The 21,687-nt window shown below is 49.0% G+C and overlaps 1 protein-coding gene across 2 annotated transcripts in view; it reads left to right on the top strand.

Annotated features, from left to right (window-relative positions):
• SMC4 (structural maintenance of chromosomes 4) overlaps window positions 1-21,379 on the top strand; it is a 243,572-nt gene extending 222,193 nt beyond the window's left edge. For both annotated transcript variants that reach the window (XM_075340669.1, XM_075340670.1), the window contains exons 22-24: window positions 8,460-8,692; window positions 18,641-18,824; window positions 19,040-21,379. In XM_075340669.1, coding sequence (XP_075196784.1) covers window positions 8,460-8,692; window positions 18,641-18,824; window positions 19,040-19,216 — 594 coding nt within the window. In that variant the 3' untranslated portion in view covers window positions 19,217-21,379. The remainder of the gene's footprint in view (window positions 1-8,459; window positions 8,693-18,640; window positions 18,825-19,039) is intronic.
• Window positions 21,380-21,687: the final 308 nt, after the last annotated feature.

Below are 21,687 nucleotides of genomic sequence, written 5' to 3'. Positions count from 1 at the left end.
CTTGGTTTCAACACGTCTCCGATCAGTGGGTGAGAGATATCATCTCACACGGCTACAGGATAGAATTCTCTTCCAGCCCGCCAAACAGATTTTTTTCTCTCAACTCCCCCCTGCTCCAAGGCCGCCGCCTTCTCACAGGCCGTGGCAGCCTTTCACGCCAACGGAGTAATTGTACCAGTTCCCGCCCGGGAACGGTTCAGAGGTTTCTACTCAAATCTTTTCCTAGTACCCAAAAAGGATGGTACCTTCTGGCCCATCCTGGATCTCAAGCTTCTCAACAAGCATGTTCAGGTGCGGCACTTTCGCATGGAGTCTCTGCGATCAGTCATTGCCTCAATGACCCAAGGGGATTCCAAGGACTCCAAGTCCACCATATCCGCAGTCCACATCCCAGGTGTGGAAAACTGGGAGGCAGATTATCTCAGCCGTCAAACCGTGGACGGTGGCGAGTGGTCCCTGCACCCGGCAGTGTTTCAGTCAATCTGCCGCAAATGGGGCACTCCGGACGTGGACCTAATGGCATCCCGTCACAACAACAAAGTTCCTGTTTACGTGGCTCGCTCCCACGATCCTCAGGCCTTCGCCGCGGACGCTCTGGTTCAAGACTGGTCACAGTTTCGTCTGTCTTAAGTGTTTCCCCCTCTAGCTCTCTTGCCCAGAGTCCTGCGCAAGATCAGAATGGAGGGCTGTCGAGTCATCATTGCACCGGACTGGCCCAGGCGAGCTTGGTATCCGGACCTGCTCCACCTGTTCGCAGAGATGCCGTGGCATCTCCCGGACCATCCAGACCTACTCTCGCAAGGTCCGTTTTTCCGCCCGAATTCTGCGGCTCTCAAATTGACGGCGTGGCTCTTGAGTCCTGGATTTTGACGGCTTCTGGTATTCCTCCTGAAGTCATCTCCACTATGACTCGGGCCCGTAAGGCTTCCTCCGCTAAGATCTATCACAGGACTTGGAAAATTTTCCTGTCCTGGTGTCGCTCTACCGGCCATCCTCCTTGGCCATTCTCTTTGCCGACCCTTCTGTCTTTTCTACAGTCCGGTCTGCAGCTAGGACTGTCCCTCAACTCTCTCAAGGGACAAGTCTCAGCTCTGTCAGTTCTGTTCCAGCGGCGTCTCGCTCGGCTGGCTCAGGTCCGCACCTTCATGCAAGGCGCGTCTCACATCATTCCGCTGTATCGGCGGCCCTTGGATCCCTGGGACCTTAACTTGGTCCTCACGGTATTGCAGAAACCCCCTTTTGAGCCTCTTAGGGAGGTTTCTTTGTATCGTCTTTCTCAGAAAGTGGCCTTTCTGGTTGCCATAACTTCTCTCAGGAGAGTCTCTGATTTGGCTGCGCTCTCTTCGGAGTCACCTTTTTTAGTCTTTCATCAAGACAAGGTGGTTCTCCGTCCGACTCCGGACTTTCTTCCTAAGGTGGTCTCTCTTTTCCACCTTAACCAGGACATTACCCTACCTTCCTTCTGTCCGGATCTATGTGTCTCGCACCGCTGCGCTTAGGCGGTGCACCTCTCTTTTTGTGCTAACCACAGGTCGGCGCAAGGGCCTCCCTGCTTCTAAGCAGACCTTAGCCCGTTGGATTAGATCGACCATTTCGGACGCCTACCAGAGTACTCAGGTGCCTCCTCCGCCGGGGATCAAGGCACACTCGACCAGAGCTGTCGGTGCCTCTTGGGCTTTTAGGCACCAGGCTACGGCTCAACAAGTCTGTCAGGCTGCCACTTGGACTAGCCTGCATACCTTCTCGAAGCACTACCAAGTGCATGCTCATGCTTCGGCAGATGCGAGCTTGGGCAGACGCATCCTTCAGGCGGCTGTCGCCCATTTGTGAAGTTAGGTTCTGCCTACTTCTTAGTTTTTCTGTTTATTCCCACCCAGGGACTGCTTTGGAACGTCCCAAGGTCTGGGTCTCCCAAAGGAACGATAAAGAAAGAGAATTTTGTTTACTTACCGTAAATTCTTTTTCTTATAGTTCCGTATTGGGAGACCCAGCACCCTCCCTGTTGCCTGTTGGCAATTTCTTGTTCCGTGTGTTATCACCGGCTGTTGTTGTGGACAGAGTCTCCGGTTGTTCCGGCTTTTGCTCTGTTCTACTTGTGGGTGGCTATTCTCCTTCAGCTTTTGCACTAAACTGGCTGGTACTGGCTCACCAGGGGGTGTATAAGCTCAGAGGGAGGAGCTACACTTTTTAGTGTAGTACTTTGTGTGTCCTCCGGAGGCAGAAGCTAAACACCCAATGTCTGGGTCTCCCAATACGGAACTATAAGAAAGAGAATTTACGGTAAGTAAACAAAATTCTCTTTTTTGGCGTTTTTTAATTTTTTTTTTTTTTTTCCTTGCCACACAGTGTACCGAACAGATTAATTGATTTTATGTTTTGATCGGGCATTTCTGAATGCGGCGATACCAAATGTGTTGGGTTTTTTTGTGGTTTTTTTTTTTGTTTTGTTTTTTGGGGGTTTTTTTTAACTGAATGAGGGGCGATTTTGAACTTTTTTAGGTTTTTGGTTTTCATTTTTTTTTTTTTTTTTGTTTCCCTAGGGGACTTTATAGATCAGCAGTCTGATCGCTTGTTCATTTCTGCTGATCAGAGCTGCACAGCCATTACGTGGAGAGTATGGGGCTGGCATACATTTTTTGAGATCTGGTTTAAGCAGAAATGTATGACTGCTATGGCCATGGCATATATGGTACATCATCAGTATATAGTGTTAGGAGTTGATGGTATCTAAACAAGCTGGTGGAAATTTATCTTTGGGGTATAACCTGTTTCACAAGTGTTTCAAACCATTTCTCAAAGTACTTAAGAAAATGCAGTCTAATTTTTACTTGAAAGTTATAAGGGGCTTATTGCAATAGGAAACAGTCTTATATATATTTTTTTTTTTTTTTTACTTATCGTTTTTGGGAATATAAGATCATTTAAACTTTAACTTGTAAAAGGCATCTGTCAGCAAGGTTTTGCTACCTCATCTGAGAGCAGCATAATGTAGGCAAAGAGACCCTGAATCAAACGATATGTTACTTAATAACTGGGTGCAGACATTCTGACACAATCAGAATTTTTAGATTTAGGCTATGTGCGCACGTGAGTGCGTTCTGCATTGCAGCGTAAAGTCACTGCATGTGCGATTCAGAATGCAGCTGAAAAGCTGTGTTCTGAAAGTTTGCGGACTGCAGAATTCATGCAGAATTTGTGTGTTCTGCATGCTGTCTCTCCCATAGACAGAGTGGAGCAAGCATCCAGAACGCACAAAAGGGACATGTTGCTTTTTAGAACGCAGCGTTTTGGCAGCATGCAAATCGCTGCGTTCTAAAACGCAACGTGCGGTTGGAATGTGCACAATCTACATTGTGCTGGGGACGCAGGACGCATGCTTTTACACTGCGGTGCAGAACGCAGCGTAAAAAGCATGTAATTACGCAATGTGCACACAAAGCCTTAGCCATGTAGCAGAGCTGAGACAGCTGTCCCACCCACACCGGGTGGTCTATAGATATTAACACCTCACCGCCAATGTACAATCGCAGCAGGGGACTTGCCAGACTGTGTACATGACATTGTAGTCCGTGCAATTAAAAGGGTTTTTTGCTGGTTAACCACCTGGTGATTTTCACTTTCGTTTTTTTATTCCAAGTGCCATAAAGTGTTTTTGGTTTTTTTTGTTTTTTTTTCTTGTTTTTCCGTCAATATAGCCATATTGAGGGCTTGTTTTTTGTGGCACTAGTTGAACTTTTCAATGATCCTATTCCTTCTGCCCCTTATTTTAATGGAAAACAGGAAAAAAAAATTGCGTGCAGTGAAATTGCAAAAAAAGTGCAATTCCACAATTGTTTCTTGTTGTTTTTTGTTTTTGTTTTTTTAATCTACCATGTTCACTATATGGAAACACTGACCAGGTATTATGATTCCCCAGGTCAGTACAAGTTCATAGATACCAAACATCTATAGTTTTTACTTTTATCTAAGTGGTGATAAAAATTCAGACGTTTGTCAACAAAAAAATTGTACTTTTGTCGCCATATTTCGAGGCTCGCAGCATTCTCATTTTTTTTTTTAAATCTGGGGTTCAATGACTGCTTTTTTTTTTTGCTTTTTTTTAGTTGACTATTTTAATTATATCATTTTTGGGTATACCGGATGTTTTGCTCTCCTGTCATTACATTTTAATGCAATGTTGTTGCAGCCAAATAAAATGTAAGTGGTTTGTTTTATTTTCTTTTTTTTTTTTTTTTTTTTTGCCTCGCTACACTAATACCAAATGTTTTTGTTTTATCTTATATGGGGCAAAAGGGGGTGATATGAACTTTAGGGGGGGGTTCAGATTTTTATTTATTTATTTAACTTTCATTGATTTTTACTAGGGATTTTATGTCTGTAGTGTCTGATTTTACTGGTGCTCAGCATTCACAGGTCATCAGCAGACATCTGCACGAGCTCGCATTAAAGGGACAGAATGGCCAAGGACGTGTATGTATACGTCCTTGGTCATGAAGGGGTTATATAAACATGGCAAATGAACAGATCAGACCTTGACAAGATGATAGGCAGCCTAGGATGCCATGCTACCCCTCAGTTCCCTGAGATCATGTCATTAAGGGGTGGACTTGGATGTTGTGATGCCATAACCCATGCGTTCCCACCACTTTACATGCCAGAATTAAACGGACTACGGTTTCTAAAGGGTTGAGTTGCAGGTGAGTGACAGCTGCGTAACTTCATACACCAAAGTACATGGATGCATGAACCTTTTATAGCTATACTAGAAGGTGGCCCGATTCTAACGCATCAGGTATTCTAGAATTCATGTATTGTGTAGTTAATGTATGATTTTTGAGATATATATGTGTGTGTGTATGTATGTATGTGTGTGTATGTATGTGTGTGTGTATATATATATATATATATAATGTATATGTTCTGGGTGTTGTCTGGGTGGGGGTGTGTGAGAGCGGTGTTGTATGTGTGTTGTGTGTGTTGCGTTGTTGGTGGAGCGCTGTGTGTCTGCAGCGTTCTGTGTGTTGCGCGGTTTGTGTGGGTGTGGAGTGTGTGCGTGTGTGTGTTTTGGGGGGAGGTGTGCACCCCCATCGTGCTCCATCCCCTATGCTGCACACCCCTCATCGTGCTCCATCCCCCATGCTGCGCACCCCTCATCGTGCTTCATCCCCCATGCTGCGCACCCCTCATCGTGCTTCATCCCCCATGCTGCGCACCCCCCATCGTGCTCCATCCCCCATGCTGCGCACCCCCCATCGTGCTCCATCCGACATGCTGCGCACCCCCCATCGTGCTCCATCCGACATGCTGCGTACCCCCCATCGTGCTCCATCCCCTATGCTGGGGCCGCCAGGGGCGGGTCCGAGCGTGGCAACGTGTGCCGGGGGCGGGGCTGAGCGGGCGAGGCGTCAGCGTATGGCGGCTCCCTGCACACGTGTACCGGGAGCCGGTGTACGCTGGTAACCAGGATACATATCAGGTAACTTAAGGGAAGCGCTTCCTATAGTTACGCGATGTGTATCATGGATCCCAGCGGGGCCTAGCGTGCCAACGTGTGGCGGGGGCGAGCGGGCGAGGCGTCAGCGTATGCCGGCTCCCTGCACATGTGTACTGGGAGCCGGTGTACGCTGGAGCGGGCGATGCGTGCAGATTGCCGGGGCGAGCGGCTAATCCATGCTGGGGGCGGGGCCAGACCGAGGCGAGCGGCCAATTCGTGGGGGGCGGGGCCAGGCCGAGCCCAGCAGCCAATCCGACAGTTGTCACTCTAACGACACTGTCACGGTGACACAATTTTGGAGCAAGACAGACAGAATAAGGCAATTATATATATACTAGAAGGTGGCCCGATTCTACGCATCGGGTATTCTAGAATTTACGTATTGTGTAGTTCATGTATGATTTTTGTTATATATATATATGTTGTGTGTAGTTACCAAGTGTTTGTGTAGGCGCTGTAGATGTTCTGGGTGTGACGGGGGTGAGAGCGGTGTTGTATGTGTGTTGCGTTGTTTGTGGAGCGCTGTGTGTCTGTAGCGTTGTGTGTTGCGCGGTTTGTGTGTGTGTGGTGTGTTTTGGGGGGAGGTATGTTTTGTGCAATGTGTGTGTTGTGCGGTATGTGCGTATATTTGTGTGTGCCGCGGTGTTTGTGTGTTGGGTGTTGTGTGTGTGCAGCGTTGTCTGTGTGTGTAGGTGTCTGTGTAGGGCAGTTGTTTGTGGTTCCCAGTGTGTGTGTGTGTGTGTGTGTGTGTGTGTGTGGTGTGTTGTGCACTTCCCATCGTGCTCCATCCGCCATGCTGCGCACTCCCAAACGTGCACCATCCGCCATGCTGCGCACTCCCAAACGTGCACCATCCGCCATGCTGCGCACTCCCAAACGTGCTCCATCCGCCAGGCTGCGCACTCCCAAACGTGCTCCATCCGCCATGCTTCGCACTCCCAAACGTGCTCCATCTGCCATGCTGCGCACTCCCAAACGTGCTCCATCTGCCATGCTGCGCACTCCCAAACGTGCTCCATCCGCCATGCTGCGCACTCCCAAACGTGCTCCATCCGCCATGCTGCGCACTCCCAAACGTGCTCCATCCGCCATGCTGCGCACTCCACAACGTGCTCCATCCGCCATGCTGCGCACTCCACAACGTGCTCCATCCGCCATGCTGCGCACTCCCAAACGTGCTCCATCCGCCATGCTGCGCACTCCCAAACGTGCTCCATCCGCCATGCTGCGCACTCCCAAACGTGCTCCATCCGCCATGCTGCGCACTCCCAAACGTGCTCCATCCGCCATGCTGCGCACTCCCAAACGTGCTCCATCCGCCATGCTGCGCACTCCCAAACGTGCTCCATCCGCCATGCTGCGCACTCCCAAACGTGCTCCATCCGCCATGCTGCGCACTCCCAAACGTGCTCCATCCGCCATGCTGCGCACTCCCAAACGTGCTCCATCCGCCATGCTGCGCACTCCCAAACGTGCTCCATCCGCCATGCTGCGCACTCCCAAACGTGCTCCATCCGCCATGCTGCGCACTCCCAAACGTGCTCCATCCGCCATGCTGCGCACTCCCAAACGTGCTCCATCCGCCATGCTGCGCACTCCCAAACGTGCTCCATCCCCCATGCTGCGCACCCCCCATTGTAATCCATCCCCCATGCTGCACCAGCATCAGCCTCTCTACCCGCAGCATCAGCCTTCTGTCCCCAGCATCATCCCCTCTCTGTCCCCAGCCTCATCCCCTCTCTGTCCCCAGCCTCAGCCCCTCTCTGTCCCCAGCCTCAGCCCCTCTCTGTCCCCAGCCTCAGCCCCTCTCTGTCCCCAGCCTCAGCCCCTCTCTGTCCCCTCCTCTGGCGACACTCACACACACGATCGCATCCACTCACACACACGATCGCATCCACTCACACACACGATCGCATCCACTCACACACACGATCGCATCCACTCACACACACGATCGCATCCACTCACACACACGATCGCATCCACTCACACACACCCGATCCCGACACTCACACACACGATCGCATCCACTCACACACACCCGATCCCGACACACACACACACACACACACACACACCCGATCGCATACACTCACACACACAGACACTGACGATATCGCACATACGCGCTCACAGTCACAACATCCGGAGATACCACATGCTTCTGGCCATGTGATCCTCCGTCAGGTCCTGGAAGGTCACAACAGCACAGTATCGAGGCCGAGAAGCAAGGGATATCGCCGGATGCTGTGAGTGTGTGGATGCGATGTGAGGTGTGTGTGAGAGTGAGTGTGAGAGTGAGTGTGAGCTGATGTGTGTGTGTGTGTGTGTGTGTGCGTGTGGATCTTCCACCGCTACAGGACCTCGATGCGCTTGTAACCATGCCAACGTATCCCGTCCCCCGCTCGCACGGGAGCCCACACCACTCCCGTGCGAGCGGGGGATGGGGGGGGGGGAGTACAGTACTCACCTCCGTGACAGCCCTGTCAGTTCGGGGAATGCGCGGGGGGAGGTGGGCGGGGCCAGAGCTAACGTGCGTTGCGTGAGGGGGGCGGGGCGTGGCGTGGCCGAATTGCCAATGCCTGCAGGGTGCCGGGGCGAGAGGCCAATCTGTGGGGGGGGCGGAGGCTGGGCGAGCGGCTGGCCAATCCGTGTGGGGGCGCAGCGGCCAATCGGTGTGGGGGGCGGGGCCATGGCGAGCCCAGCGGCCAATCAGCTTTGTGTCACCGTAAGGACATGTCACGGTGACACTGTCACGGTGACACAATTTTGGAGCATGACAGACAGACAGACAGACAGACAGAATAAGGCAATTATATATATAGATATATAGATAAATGTGTTTGAACTGGTTATTGGTTCCAATATTTGTAGAGGCAACATTTACATGCTTGTTTTGAACATGTCATGTGCTCCACCTTTAAAAAAAAAAAAAAAAAATTTAACCTCTCAATGTTTTTAATAGGAAGAATTATATTTGCAAAGAGTTGCTGAACTTGATGAAATTACAAATGAGAGGGACCGATTTAGACGAGCTTATGAAGATCTTCGTAAGCAAAGGCTTAATGAGTTTATGGCTGGATTTAATATCATAACAAATAAGCTGAAAGAGAACTACCAGATGCTGACATTGGGAGGAGACGCGGAGCTGGAGCTTGTTGACAGCCTGGATCCATTTTCAGAAGGCATCATGTTTAGGTTTGTAAGGCATTTAATCATGACTATATAATCTGTCTGATTTTAGTATAGAAGATGTAGTTTTAGAATACAATGACTTTACATTAACCCTCAAGCAGGTGAGTTGGTAATGGCATAGGGTATGATTTGTCAGATTCAACCGGTACATTACGTGTAGAGACCCTATAGAGCACAAATGTTACACTCTGGCCCGCAGGCTGATTTTATTTGGCCCGCGATGCTGGGCGCCGGCACCGCTTTCCCCCTGCACCTGGCATCTCACTTTAACACCTTCAGCCCCGGGGCACTTTCCTTTTTTGTGGTTTTGGTTTTTGCTCCCCTTCTTCCGAGAGCCGTAACATTTTTATTTTTCTGTCAATCTTGCCATATGGGGGCTTGTTTTTTGCGGGACAAGTTGTACTTTTAAATGAAACAAGAAGTTTTGCCATATGGTGTACTGGAAAACAGCAAAAAAATTCCAAGTGTGGAAAAACTGCAAAAAAAGTGTGATGGCACAATAGTTTTTGGGATGTTTTATTCACGGTGTTCACTATATGGTAAAACTGATGTGTGGGTATGATGCCTGAGGTCGGTGCGAGTTTATAGACACCAAACGTATAGGTTTATTTGAATCTAAGGGGTTAAAAAAAATCACAAGCATGTCCATTAAAAGTGGCGCACGTTTTGCGGCATTTTCCGAAACAAGTAGTGTTCTCATTTTTCTGGATCTATGGCTCAGTGACGGCTTATTTCTTTGTCGCTCCATTGGGAGACCCAGACAATTGGGTGTATAGCTTCTGCCTCCGGAGGCCACACAAAGTATTACACTTTAAAAAGTGTAACCCCTCCCCTCTGCCTATACACCCTCCCGTGCCTCACGGGATCCTCAGTTTTATGCTTTGTGTTGAAGGAGGCACACATTCACTCAAGCTCCCATTTTAGTCAGCAGCAGCTGCTGATTGTATCGGATGGAAGAAAAGAGGGCGCCCACAGGGCCCCCGGCATGCTCCCTTCTCACCCCACTAAGTCGGCGGTGCTGTTAAGGTTGAGGTACCCATTGCGGGTACAAAGGCTGGAGCCACATGCAGTTTTCCTTCCCCATCCCTTAGAGGCTCTGGGAGAAGTGGGATCCTAACCGGTCATCCATTCACTGGGACCGGGCTCCCTCCGCAGCCCCTGTGGGAATCTGACGGACAGGAGACTTGGTATCATCAGGGACAGGGCCCTGCATCTAAAGGTACTGTGTCCCCTTGGGGACGGTGCATGGAGCGCTTTTGTCACAGACGCTGCAGCGGCTGCTGTATTTTTATGACGACCGGGACTACGGCGCCGACCGCGCCTGTTTGCCGGCCACGGTATTAAATTTAGTCCCCGGCTTCATGCGGCCTAGTACCATAACTCCCGCCCCCGGGCCTGCCAGTCAGGGGTAAGGGCGGGACGGTCGACCTGACGTCGACAGTGAGGGCTGGAGCATACTTTAGGTGTCCTCCTCCCCCCTCACTAATCACTGTGGGGCACCAGATTCCCGCACTTTATTAGTCGCCGCCCACGGCTCCCTCCTCCCCTGAGAGCTCCGGCAGCCATGTTTTAAACACATTCTGCCGGTGGAGGACTTCTGGAACGAGCTCTGCAGCCCTGGGAGACCCAAGGCAGGGAATCTGGTGGACACACACCGCTTTGGGCGGTCGGTAAGCCACACCGGTCACCCAGTGCTGGTCCCCCTAGGGTGCCGAAGTGTGTGTATATATATATATATATATATATATTATACATTTTCTCTGTTCGGCCGCATTGTTTTGCTTTTGGCTATATACCCTCAGTGATCACTCTCCTAGGAGACAACAGCATGTCGTTCACAAGGAGCAAGGGTGCCAAGACACAGGGTTATTTTGCAACCTGTACCTCTTGTGCGGCTATGCTACCTGCAGGTTCCACCTACCCTCACTGTGAGCAATGCTCGGACCCTGTTGCACTCGCTCAGCCGGAGCCTCGGGCACTGGTGGGACCCTCGGCTCAGGTAGAACCGCCGGCTTCCCCTGTCCAGGTGGCAGGGACAGAGTTTGCAGTTTTAGCTGAGAAACTGAGTCACTTTCACAATCCATGGCTCAGTCTATGGACAAATGGTCTGCTAAGATACTAGAAGCCTTGCAGTCCAGATCGGCCCTTACACAGGCCCCGGGCACTGCGGGATCATCGCCCCCAGGCCCCTCTCGGTCTGCGCTGCAGCGTGCTCCTGGGGTGGCACCTAGGTCTCACGGGGAGGACTCCGGCACGGACCGCAGTCCCAGACCGGCTAAGCGGGCTCGCTGGGAATCTTCCCCGACTTCATCACGCTGTTCGGGGTCTCAGCTTGAGGACTCTCTGGAGGATGAAGCGGAGGTCGCAGCCCAGGGCTCTGACCCTGACGTTGCTCTCAATCTTGATACACCTGAAGGGGACGCCATAGTAAATGACCTTATAGCGTCCATCAACCAGGTGCTAGATCTATCTCCCCCAACTCCACCTATAGAGGAGTCGGCTTCACAGCAGGAGAAACACCAGTTTAGGTTTCCCAAACGTACACGGAGTGCTTTTTTCGATCACTCTAACTTCAGAGATGCTGTCCAGAAGCACAGAGCATTTCCGGACAAGCGCTTTACTAAGCGCCTTAATGACACACGTTACCCCTTCCCCTCTGACGTAGTTAAGGGTTGGGCTCAATGTCCCAAGGTGGATCCTCCAGTCTCTAGACTGGCGGCTAGATCCGTAGTATCAGTGGCAGACGGTTCATCGCTCAAGGATGCAACTGACAGGCAGATAGAGCTCCTAATGAAATCCATCTATGAAGCCACAGGCGCGTCTTTTGCCCCGGCCTTTGCAGCCGTGTGGGCACTCCAAGCTATCTCAGCTTGTCTGTCTGAGATTAATGCGGTCACACGTACCTCTGCTCCGCAAGTTGCGTCTTTGACTTCTCAGGCGTCGGTATTTTCATCCTACGCCATGAATGCCGTCCTGGACTCTGCTAGCCGTACAGCGGTAGCATCCGCCAATTCGGTGGCAGTCCGCAGAGCCATGTGGCTACGCGAATGGAAGGCAGACTCTGCTTCCAAGAAGTTCTTAACCGGTTTGCCATTTTCTGGCGACCGTCTGTTTGGCGAGCGATTGGATGAAATTATTAAGCAATCCAAGGGAAAGGATTCGTCCTTACCCCAGTCCAAACCAAACAGACCTCAGCAATGGAAAATTCAAGCGAGGTTTCGGTCCTTTCGGCCCCCAGCCAGGTCCCAATCCTCCTCGTCCAACAGGCCACAGAAGGGCCAGAGGAACTCTTATGCATGGCGGTCTAAGTCACGTCCTCCAAAGACCGCCGGAGGCACCGTCTCCAAGGCGGCCTCCTCATGACTTTCGGCCTCCCCAAACCGCATCCTCGGTCGGTGGCAGGCTCTCCCGCTTTTGCGACGCCTGGTGGCCACATGTCCAAGACCGATGGGTGAGAGACATTGTCTCACGGTTACAGGATAGAGTTCAGCTCTCGTCCTCCGACTCGTTTCTTCAGAACATCTCCGCCCCCCGAGCGAACCGATGCACTTTTTCAGGCGGTGAACACTCTGAAAACAGAAGGAGTTGTGATCCCCGTTCCCCTTCAGGAACGTGGTCGCGGTTTTTACTCCAACTTGTTCGTGGTGCCAAAAAAGGACGGATCATTCCGTCCCGTTTTGGACCTCAAACTGCTCAACAGACACGTGAGAACCAGACGGTTTCGCATGGAATCTCTCCGCTCTGTCATCGCTTCGATGTCCCAAGGAGACTTCCTAGCATCAATCGACATCAGGGATGCTTATCTCCATGTGCCGATCGCACCAGAGCATCAACGCTTCCTGCGTTTCGCCATCGGGGACGAACACCTTCAGTTTGTGGCACTGCCTTTCGGCCTGGCGACAGCCCCACGGGTCTTCACCAAGGTCATGGCATCCGTTGTGGCGGTCCTACACTCTCAGGGCCACTCGGTGATCCCTTACTTAGACGATCTCCTAGTCAAGGCACCCTCCCGGGTGGCATGTCAACACAGCCTGACCGTTGCTCTGGAGACTCTCCAGAGGTTAGGGTGGATCATCAATTTCCCAAAGTCAAAATTGACTCCGACCCAATCACTGACTTACCTCGGGATGGAGTTTCATACTCTCTCAGCGATAGTCAAGCTACCGCTGGACAAACAGCGTTCGCTGCAGACAGGGGTGCACTCTCTTCTTCGGGCCCAGTCACACCCTTTGAGGCGCCTTATGCACTTCCTGGGGAAGATGGTGGCAGCAATGGAGGCAGTCCCCTTTTGCGCAGTTTTCATCTGCGTCCACTTCAATGGGACATTCTCCGCAAATGGGACAGGAGGTCGACGTCCCTAGACAGGAACGTCTGTCTTTCTCTGGCAGCCAAAACCTCTCTTCAGTGGTGGCTTCTTCCCACTTCTCTGTCAAAGGGAAAATCCTTCCTGCCCCCATCCTGGGCTGTGGTCACGACGGACGCGAGTCTGTCAGGGTGGGGAGCGGTTTTTCTCCACCACAGGGCTCAGGGAACCTGGACTCCGACAGAGTCCTCCCTTCAGATCAATGTTCTGGAGATAAGGGCAGTGTATCTAGCCCTAAAGGCGTTCCATCGGTGGCTGGAGGGCAGGCAGATCCGCATACAGTCGGACAACGCCACGGCGGTCGCGTACATCAACCACCAGGGCGGCACGCGCAGCCGTCAAGCCTTCCAAGAAGTTCGGCGGATTCTGCTGTGGACGGAGGCCACAGCCTCCACCATCTCCGCAGTTCACATCCCGGGCGTAGAAAACTGGGAAGCAGACTTTCTCAGTCGCCAGGGCATGGACGCAGGGGAATGGTCTCTCTTCACCCGGACGTGTTTCAAGAGATCTGTTGCCGCTGGGGAACGCCGGACGTCGATTTCATGGCGTCTCGGCACAACAACAAAGTCCCGGCATTCATGGCACGGTCTCAGGATCACAGAGCTTTGGCGGCGGACGCATTAGTTCAGGATTGGTCGCAGTTTCGACTGCCTTATGTATTTCCTCCTCTGGCAATGCTGCCCAGAGTGTTACGCAAGATCAGGTCCGACTGCCGCCGCGCCATCCTCGTCGCTCCAGACTGGCCGAGGAGGTCGTGGTACCCGGATCTGTGGCACCTCACGGTGGGTCAACCGTGGGCACTCCCAGACCGACCAGACTTGCTGTCTCAAGGGCCATTTTTCCATCTGAATTCTGCGGCCCTCAACCTGACTGTGTGGCCATTGAGTCCTGGCTCCTAGCGTCCTCAGGGTTATCTCAAGATGTCATTGCCACTATGAGACAGGCCAGGAAACCAACGTCCGCCAAGATCTATCACAGGGCTTGGAGGATCTTCTTATCCTGGTGCTCTGATAAGGGTTTTACCCCCTGGCCGTTTGCCTTACCCACTTTTCTTTCCTTCCTTCAATCCGGAATGGACAAGGGTTTGTCGCTCTGCTCTCTCAAGGGACAAGTATCGGCGCTTTCCGTGTTTTTTCAAAAGCGTCTAGCCAGGCTTCCGCAGGTCCGCACGTTCCTGCAGGGAGTTTGCCACATAGTCCCACCTTACAAGCGGCCGCTGGAACCCTGGGATCTTAACAGGGTTCTAAGGGCTCTTCAGAAACCACCTTTCGAGCCGCTGCGGGATGTCTCTCTATCACGTCTTTCGCAGAAGGTGGCTTTTCTAGTGGCAGTTACATCGCTCCGTAGAGTGTCGGAGCTTGCAGCGCTGTCATGCAAAGCCCCCTTCCTGGTTTTTCACCAGGATAAGGTGGTTCTGCGTCCGGTCCCGGAATTCCTCCCTAAGGTGGTATCCCCTTTTCATCTCAATCAGGATATCTCCTTACCTTCATTTTGCCCTCATCCAGTTCACCAATGTGAAAAGGATTTGCACTTGTTAGATCTAGTGAGAGCACTCCGGCTCTACGTGTGTCGCACGGCGCCACTGCGCCGTTCTGATGCGCTCTTTGTCCTTGTCGCTGGCCAGCGTAAGGGGTCGCAGGCTTCCAGGTCAACCTTGGCTCGGTGGATCAAGAAACCGATTTTTGAAGCCTACCGTTCTTCTGGGCTTCCGATTCCTTCAGGGCTGAAAGCCCATTCTAGCAGAGCCGTGGGTGCGTCCTGGGCATTGCGGCACCGGGCTACGGCTCAGCAGGTGTGTCAGGCGGCTACCTGGTCTAGTCTGCACACTTTCACGAAACACTATCAGGTGCATACCTATGCTTCGGCAGATGCCAGTCTAGGTAGGCGAGTCCTTCAGGCGGCAGTTGCCCACCTGTAAGAGGGGGCCGTTTTCGGCTCTTTTTATAGGGGTATTCTTTTACCCACCCAGGGACTGCTTTTGGACGTCCCAATTGTCTGGGTCTCCCAATGGAGCGACAAAGAAGGGAATTTTGTTTACTTACCGTAAATTCCTTTTCTTGTAGCTCCTATTGGGAGACCCAGCACCCGCCCCTGTTCCCTTCGGGCTGTTTGTTCTTTTGTGTACACATGTTGTTCATGTTGAATTGTTCCTTTGGTTCATGGTTTCAGTTCTCCGAACATCCTTCGGATTGAATTTACCTTAGACCATTTATAAGTTTCCTCCTTCCTGCTTTTGCACCAAAACTGAGGAGCCCGTGAGGCACGGGAGGGTGTATAGCAGAGGGGAGGGGTTACACTTTTTAAAGTGTAATACTTTGTGTGGCCTCCGGAGGCAGAAGCTATACACCCAATTGTCTGGGTCTCCCAATAGGAGCTAGAAGAAAAGGAATTTACGGTAAGTAAACAAAATTCCCTTCTTTTTGCGTCTCGAGCTGTCGTTTCTAATGGTACCATTTTTGCGCAGATGCTACGTTTTGATCGCCTTTTATTGCATTTTGCGTAAAACTTGCGACGACCAAAAAACGTAATTTTGTCATTTGGAATTTTTTTGCCACTACGCCGTTTACCAATCAGATTAATTGATTTTATATTTTGATTGGGATTTCTGAACGCAGCGATATCAAATATGTGTATATTTATTTTTTAACCCTTTAATTTTCAATGGGAAAGGGGGGTGATTTGAACTTTTAGGTTTTTGTTTTGTTTTTTTAAAACTTTTGTTCTAATTTTTTTTTTTTTTATTTTACTAGTCCCCCTAGGGGGCTATAGAGATCAGCAATCCGATCGCTCTTATCTATCTGCTGATCACAGCTATACAGCTGTAAACAGCAGATTCAGTCACTTCCTGTTTCTCTCGGCCGAGGGAAAAGGAAAGTGAAACTTCATAGCTGCAGGCGTCATCACATGACCCTGTGCTACGATGGCAACAACCGAAAGTCACGTGACCACGCACGTGACTTCCAGTGGGGGCGGCGGTAAGTAAAAATCATGGCCGCGCATATAGATTTCGCTGCCAGACTTTGGCAGCGAGATTTAAGGGGTTAAATGTTGCGAGTGGAAGCGATTCCACTCGCAACATGAAGGCACACATGTCAGCTGTTGAAAACAGCTGGTATGTGTGCCGACCGCCGCCGCCTGCCCGGGACGGGGCTTAAAGGGAACCTGTCATCAGAAATTTCGCCCAAAAGCTAAAAGATTCCCCCTCTGCAGCTCCTGGGCTGCATTCTAGGAAGGTCCCTGTTATTATTGTGCCCCATGTGAGACCAAAATAAAGCCTTTATAAAGTTCTACCTTTTTGTATGCAGCTTCTGTAAATCCGTCACGGGGGCGGGCTCTCTGCCGTCCGTTATTCTGCCCCCTGGTCCTGTATGCCGCCCCCATCGCTCCTTTCCATATCTGATGCACCGCCCACTGCTCCAGCCATCCCCGCGCATGCCCAGTGCCAGTCTCACGGGACTGAGCAGTGTGACCGCTGGTGACGTGTGCGCAGGCAAGTGATTATGGACGGGACTGTGACTGTTATCAGCAAGCACCCGGCCATAATCTCGTGAGCGCGCAAACCTCTCCAGCATTCACACTGAGCTCAGTGTAGATGCTAGAGTGTATGGGCTGCTTCCAGGAATGACGTCCCTTTGTCACGTGATAGTATTTCGAACACGGCCCTATCACATGACAAAGGGACGTCATCCCTGGAAGCAGCCCATACAGTCTAGCATCTACACTGAGCTCAGTGTGACCGCTGGAGAGGTTTGCGCGCTCAAGAGATTATGGCCGGGTACTTGCTGATAACAGTCACAGTCCCGTCCATAATCACTTGCCTGCGCACACGTCACCAGCGGTCACACTGCTCAGTCCTGTGAGACTGGCACTGGGCATGCGCGGGGATGGCTGGAGCAGTGGGCGGTGCATCAGATTTGGAAAGGAGCGATGGGGGCGGCATACAGGACCAGGGGGCAGAATAACGGACGGCAGAGAGCCCGCCCCCGTGACGGATTTACAGAAGCTGCATACAAAAAGGTAGAACTTTATAAAGGCTTTATTTTGGTCTCACATGGGGCACAATAATAACAGGGACCTTCCTAGAATGCAGCCCAGGAGCTGCAGAGGGGGAATCTTTTAGCTTTTGGGCGAAATTTCTGATGACAGGTTCCCTTTAACGGGACACTCTCCATGACGGATATATCCGTCCATGGTCGTGAAGGGGTTAAACTGCATCAGCAGCCTGGATACTGATATAGGTAAAAGCAATAATGAAAGTGGGGGAGCCATCTGCTTCATCCCCATCATTCTGCATCTGACGTTTCAGCACCGCGCGGATGATGTCACTATTTCACCTATTTTACTCCCGCTGCGATGAGCAGTGAAGAGCACTAGAGTGCTCGCAGCAGAGACAGGAGTAGCGGGGGGGGGGGGGGGAGAGGCAAGTTTTGGGGTTTTGTTATGTGGGGCCCATAATGCTTTGTTACCCACTGTACTATATGGAGGACTGTATGGGGCCCATTATTCTGTATGGAGGACTATGTCGGGGCCCGCTACTCAGTCTGGAGGACTGTCGAGACCATCATTTTTATTTTTGGCCCCTTGTGTATTTGAGTTTGACATCCCTGCGATAGGGTGACTCTGATTCAGTTGTAATAACATTTTTTTGCTTTTAAAGTAAAGTGGCTGCAGCATTGAAGTGTGGTCTAACAGAACGTGACTTGTCTCCTCCGAAATTGTAGCAAAAGTTTGTGTGCAATTCTAGCTGCTGTCCAATTTTAATGTTATGTAGGTTGTGTTTAACCCTCCTGCTGCCAGGACCATCTGTACACTTTGATTATTACAAATTAAAAACCTGAAATATATAAATCATATACCATGTAACCATATGCGTTTTCTGAAAATACCAACCAGCTCATATTCATGGGCGCCTTCATGTAACCTATGATTACTGTATCATATGAAAAATTGTCCTTTTTTTGTTTAGAAGGTTGCATGGGCACAAACATGATTGTAGGATGTGTACAGGTTAGGTCTACATGAGCATATCACGTTTTCACCACAAATGAATGGTGATAATTTCCATTGTTCATGTGCTGATAAGTATTCGAGTCACAAATGACCTGATAAGGAGCGGGGGGGGGGAGAGAGAAATGCCACTGCTAATCTTTGGAAACTATTGCACCACCCATACCCAGATGTGACAATTGGAGAGTATACATTGTCATTGGTAACCGAGCAAAAAACATGAAAAGTTTCCTTGCAAGGGTCCCAGGGACTTAAAAGGATCACGGTCATGCAGACCTTCGTGATGTTCCCCAGTCACGTCATATGTTACTGCTGCCAGGATACAGAGCTTTTCAAGGTGCTGGTGAACCCCATTAATGCCTTACGGCCTTTTAAGAGTACAACATGTTTTCTTGCAGTTGTAAGGAGACATGTCGTCCAGGTTGTTTTAATAGAAAACTCAGCAGATGGGTAAAATTACAAGCAGGTTTCCATTTCTGGTTGTTCAACAAGCATTCTTCTGCTGTTAAGTGACCACTGGGAAAACCATGTCTATTTCTGTCTAATATAATTACAGCTCATTTATTTTGGTTTTTTTTTAGTGTGAGACCTCCTAAGAAAAGTTGGAAGAAGATATTTAATCTTTCAGGTGGGGAGAAGACCCTGAGTTCGTTAGCTTTGGTATTTGCGCTTCACCACTATAAGCCAACACCATTGTACTTCATGGATGAGATAGACGCAGCTCTAGACTTCAAAAACGTGTCCATAGTTGCCTTCTACATTTATGTAAGTATCTTCTGAGTGTTATTGTTATTTCTGATCACTGTGGCAGAGGATAATGAAGTCAGCCAATTAGGCTGACACATTTTTCTGCATAGTTTTCGAAGTTATTTGCCATTGTAATGTGTTCTACATCAGAACTGTGACTGGAAATACCAGAGGTGTACCTTGAATAAACCGTGCAAATTATCTATGGTTAATGAATTTTCTTTTCTTTTTAGGAACAAACTAAAAATGCCCAGTTCATAATCATATCATTGCGAAATAACATGTTCGAGATTGCTGACAGGTTAATTGGTATCTACAAGACTCATAACACAACCAAAAGTGTGGCAACAAATCCAAAACTGATCGCTTCAAAAGGACTCGCTGAGCTTGGTACAACACAGTGTGCCTGAGGTATTTAGAGGAAAAGGTGCAAAAATGCTGGTGAAGACTGCAGAAGTCACAAGACAAAAATGGACTGTATAAACTTCCACAGGACCCTCGCCTACCAGAGTCCTTAACTTTCACAAGGTTGTTCCAATGCCAACATATACATTTATCAATATAATTGTGATTGTGGATGTGAAGGGGGTGTTTTAACCTCCGGGACCCTCACCAGACATGAGGGTCCAAAAGATCCCAAAGTAAATTAACAATTTTTAACCATTCATATTGACTGCTTTATAGAAGTAACGATCAGTGACCGGAGCAGTGGTCACTATGCTCAGTAACACGTCACTTGTACAGGAGACTTTAACTTGGGATTAGTCTGGAATTTAAGCAGACCCCAGAAATTATACATTTATTATCTATCTTATGGACATATTGGGGCTGATTTATTAGCTGCATTCTTTACCCCAGTCTAAATAAAAAGGAGAATGACATAAGATTTGCTTGAGTTATTAAAGAGTACCCTTTTGATTTAATTTGTATTTCATAAATCAATAGCACACATGAAAATAAGTAAATTTATAATATATCTTATCAGACAAAATTGCTTTTTTCTCTGCCAGAACTGATCAGTCATCAAAATTCTCTAATCTGTACTTGGTGAAGACTTTACCTTTACTGAGATGGATGGCAGCTGCTACTGATGACTCTATGGAGATAGAAGATATGAGGGGCGGAGCTCTGCCTCTAGCTCCTCCTTCCTCTTGCTCCTCCCTCTAGCTCCTTCCTTTCCCATCTTCATAGAATTTCATCAGTAACCGCTGCTATCTCCTATCTCAGTGATAGGAAATTCCTCACTGAATACAGATTTTACCTCCAAATTGAGAATTTTGATAATGACCAATTCTGGCAGAGAAAGAAGCAATTTGTCTGGTAGGATATATTACATAGTTACTAATTTTCATGTGTGCTATTGATTTTATGAAATAAAGCATTCCCTTGTTTTAATTTTTAAGAGGGGCATGTCTTAACCAATTAGATTCTTCACATGCAGTGCCAGAAATATAAATGCATACACTTTGAGTGACAGAGAAAGCGCAGTCACAAATTAAGTACGAATGGTGTGTGCCATAATTTTCCATTTTTATTTTACTCCATTTTATGGTGTAAATGCATTTATAAATGTCTCAATGTTCTTATGGGCCTATCCCTTTCATACATTTGCTTTTAAAAAAAATATGGGCCACGTGGTACCTCTTCGGACTAACATGACCTGTTAACTGTAGTACCCGGTATAGTCATGTCCTCACAAGTGTGGCTGTGCCCGGGACTGCAGTTCATTTGATTTGTTGATTGATTTTTAGATCTGCACCAATCATACATTGATGTCCTGTCCTAAAAATCATCCAGTGTTTAACCCCTTTAAGGATAGGCTCTTCCAATGCTGCTATTGTGACAATCTGCTGTAATATATCCCCAGCTCTGTTTTCATTGCTATAACTGCGTTTAGTAATGCTGCCTGCTTTATCTGCAGCAGGAACATTGGATGGTTTATGTGCTTATGTCATCAATAAAATTCTTTATCTTCCCAAACCCTTTACCATTAATGAGAATCAATCACCAGGATTTTCTTATATAAACTAAAGCCAGTGCTATACTGGCACTATCAGGCTGATTCTCTACATACCTTTAGTTGTGAGATCGGATATATACTTTCTGAAATACAGGTAAGTAAAGTTTGTGAAATACACTGTTATTTGATGAGAGGTGCAACGTAATATCTAATGGGTGGGTCAGGTTTTGCTAGTTAGCCCCTGCCTGCCTGTCTGTCCTTCCTCCCCCTGTCTCTTATTACAGGAGGAGGAAGGACAGGCAGGTAGACAGAGGTGGTAATATCTAGCAAAACCCAACTCGCCTATTGGATATTCCATTGCACCTATCCTCAAATAGAATCAGCATGATAGCACCAGTATAGCACTGGCTTTAATTTATATATGAAAATCCTGGTGGTTGGTCCTCTTTAAGGGGAATAAACCCATTCGATTTTCTTTGCTGCAGGCGTCCATGTAAATGTTGCCTTTCTTTACTTTCAAACACTGTCACGTTGTGTGGTTAATGTATATATTTTTTACGTATGTATGTATATTTCCATTAAAGGTTGAACATTAAAACATTCAAGACTTGAATCAGTTGTATATTTACTTGCATTTCATATGTGTAAAACTATTGCATTATAAATGTAAAGACTGAATATCTGAATGGGGAAACTGCACATTGGTAGCGTTGCTCCACAGTCTTGCAAGATTCTGCCAAGGACCTCCGACTGTATACTACTTCGAAGAAGGCAGCTCTCCAAATCTAGAAATCCGGTTTAACAGACTATTCAGCCTATGTGAAACATTTCAGTTCAATACATCATAGCCTGTCTCAAGCAATGTGTATGGTGAACAGATCACACCTAAATAGGTATTTTTGTTAAAACCTTGCCATTATC

This window comes from Anomaloglossus baeobatrachus, chromosome 3, assembly GCF_048569485.1.
Source record: "Anomaloglossus baeobatrachus isolate aAnoBae1 chromosome 3, aAnoBae1.hap1, whole genome shotgun sequence".
NCBI classification, from domain to species: domain Eukaryota; kingdom Metazoa; phylum Chordata; class Amphibia; order Anura; family Aromobatidae; genus Anomaloglossus; species Anomaloglossus baeobatrachus.
The sequence above is the reverse complement of the archived record's forward strand: the minus strand, read 5'-3'. Positions and strand labels throughout refer to the sequence as shown.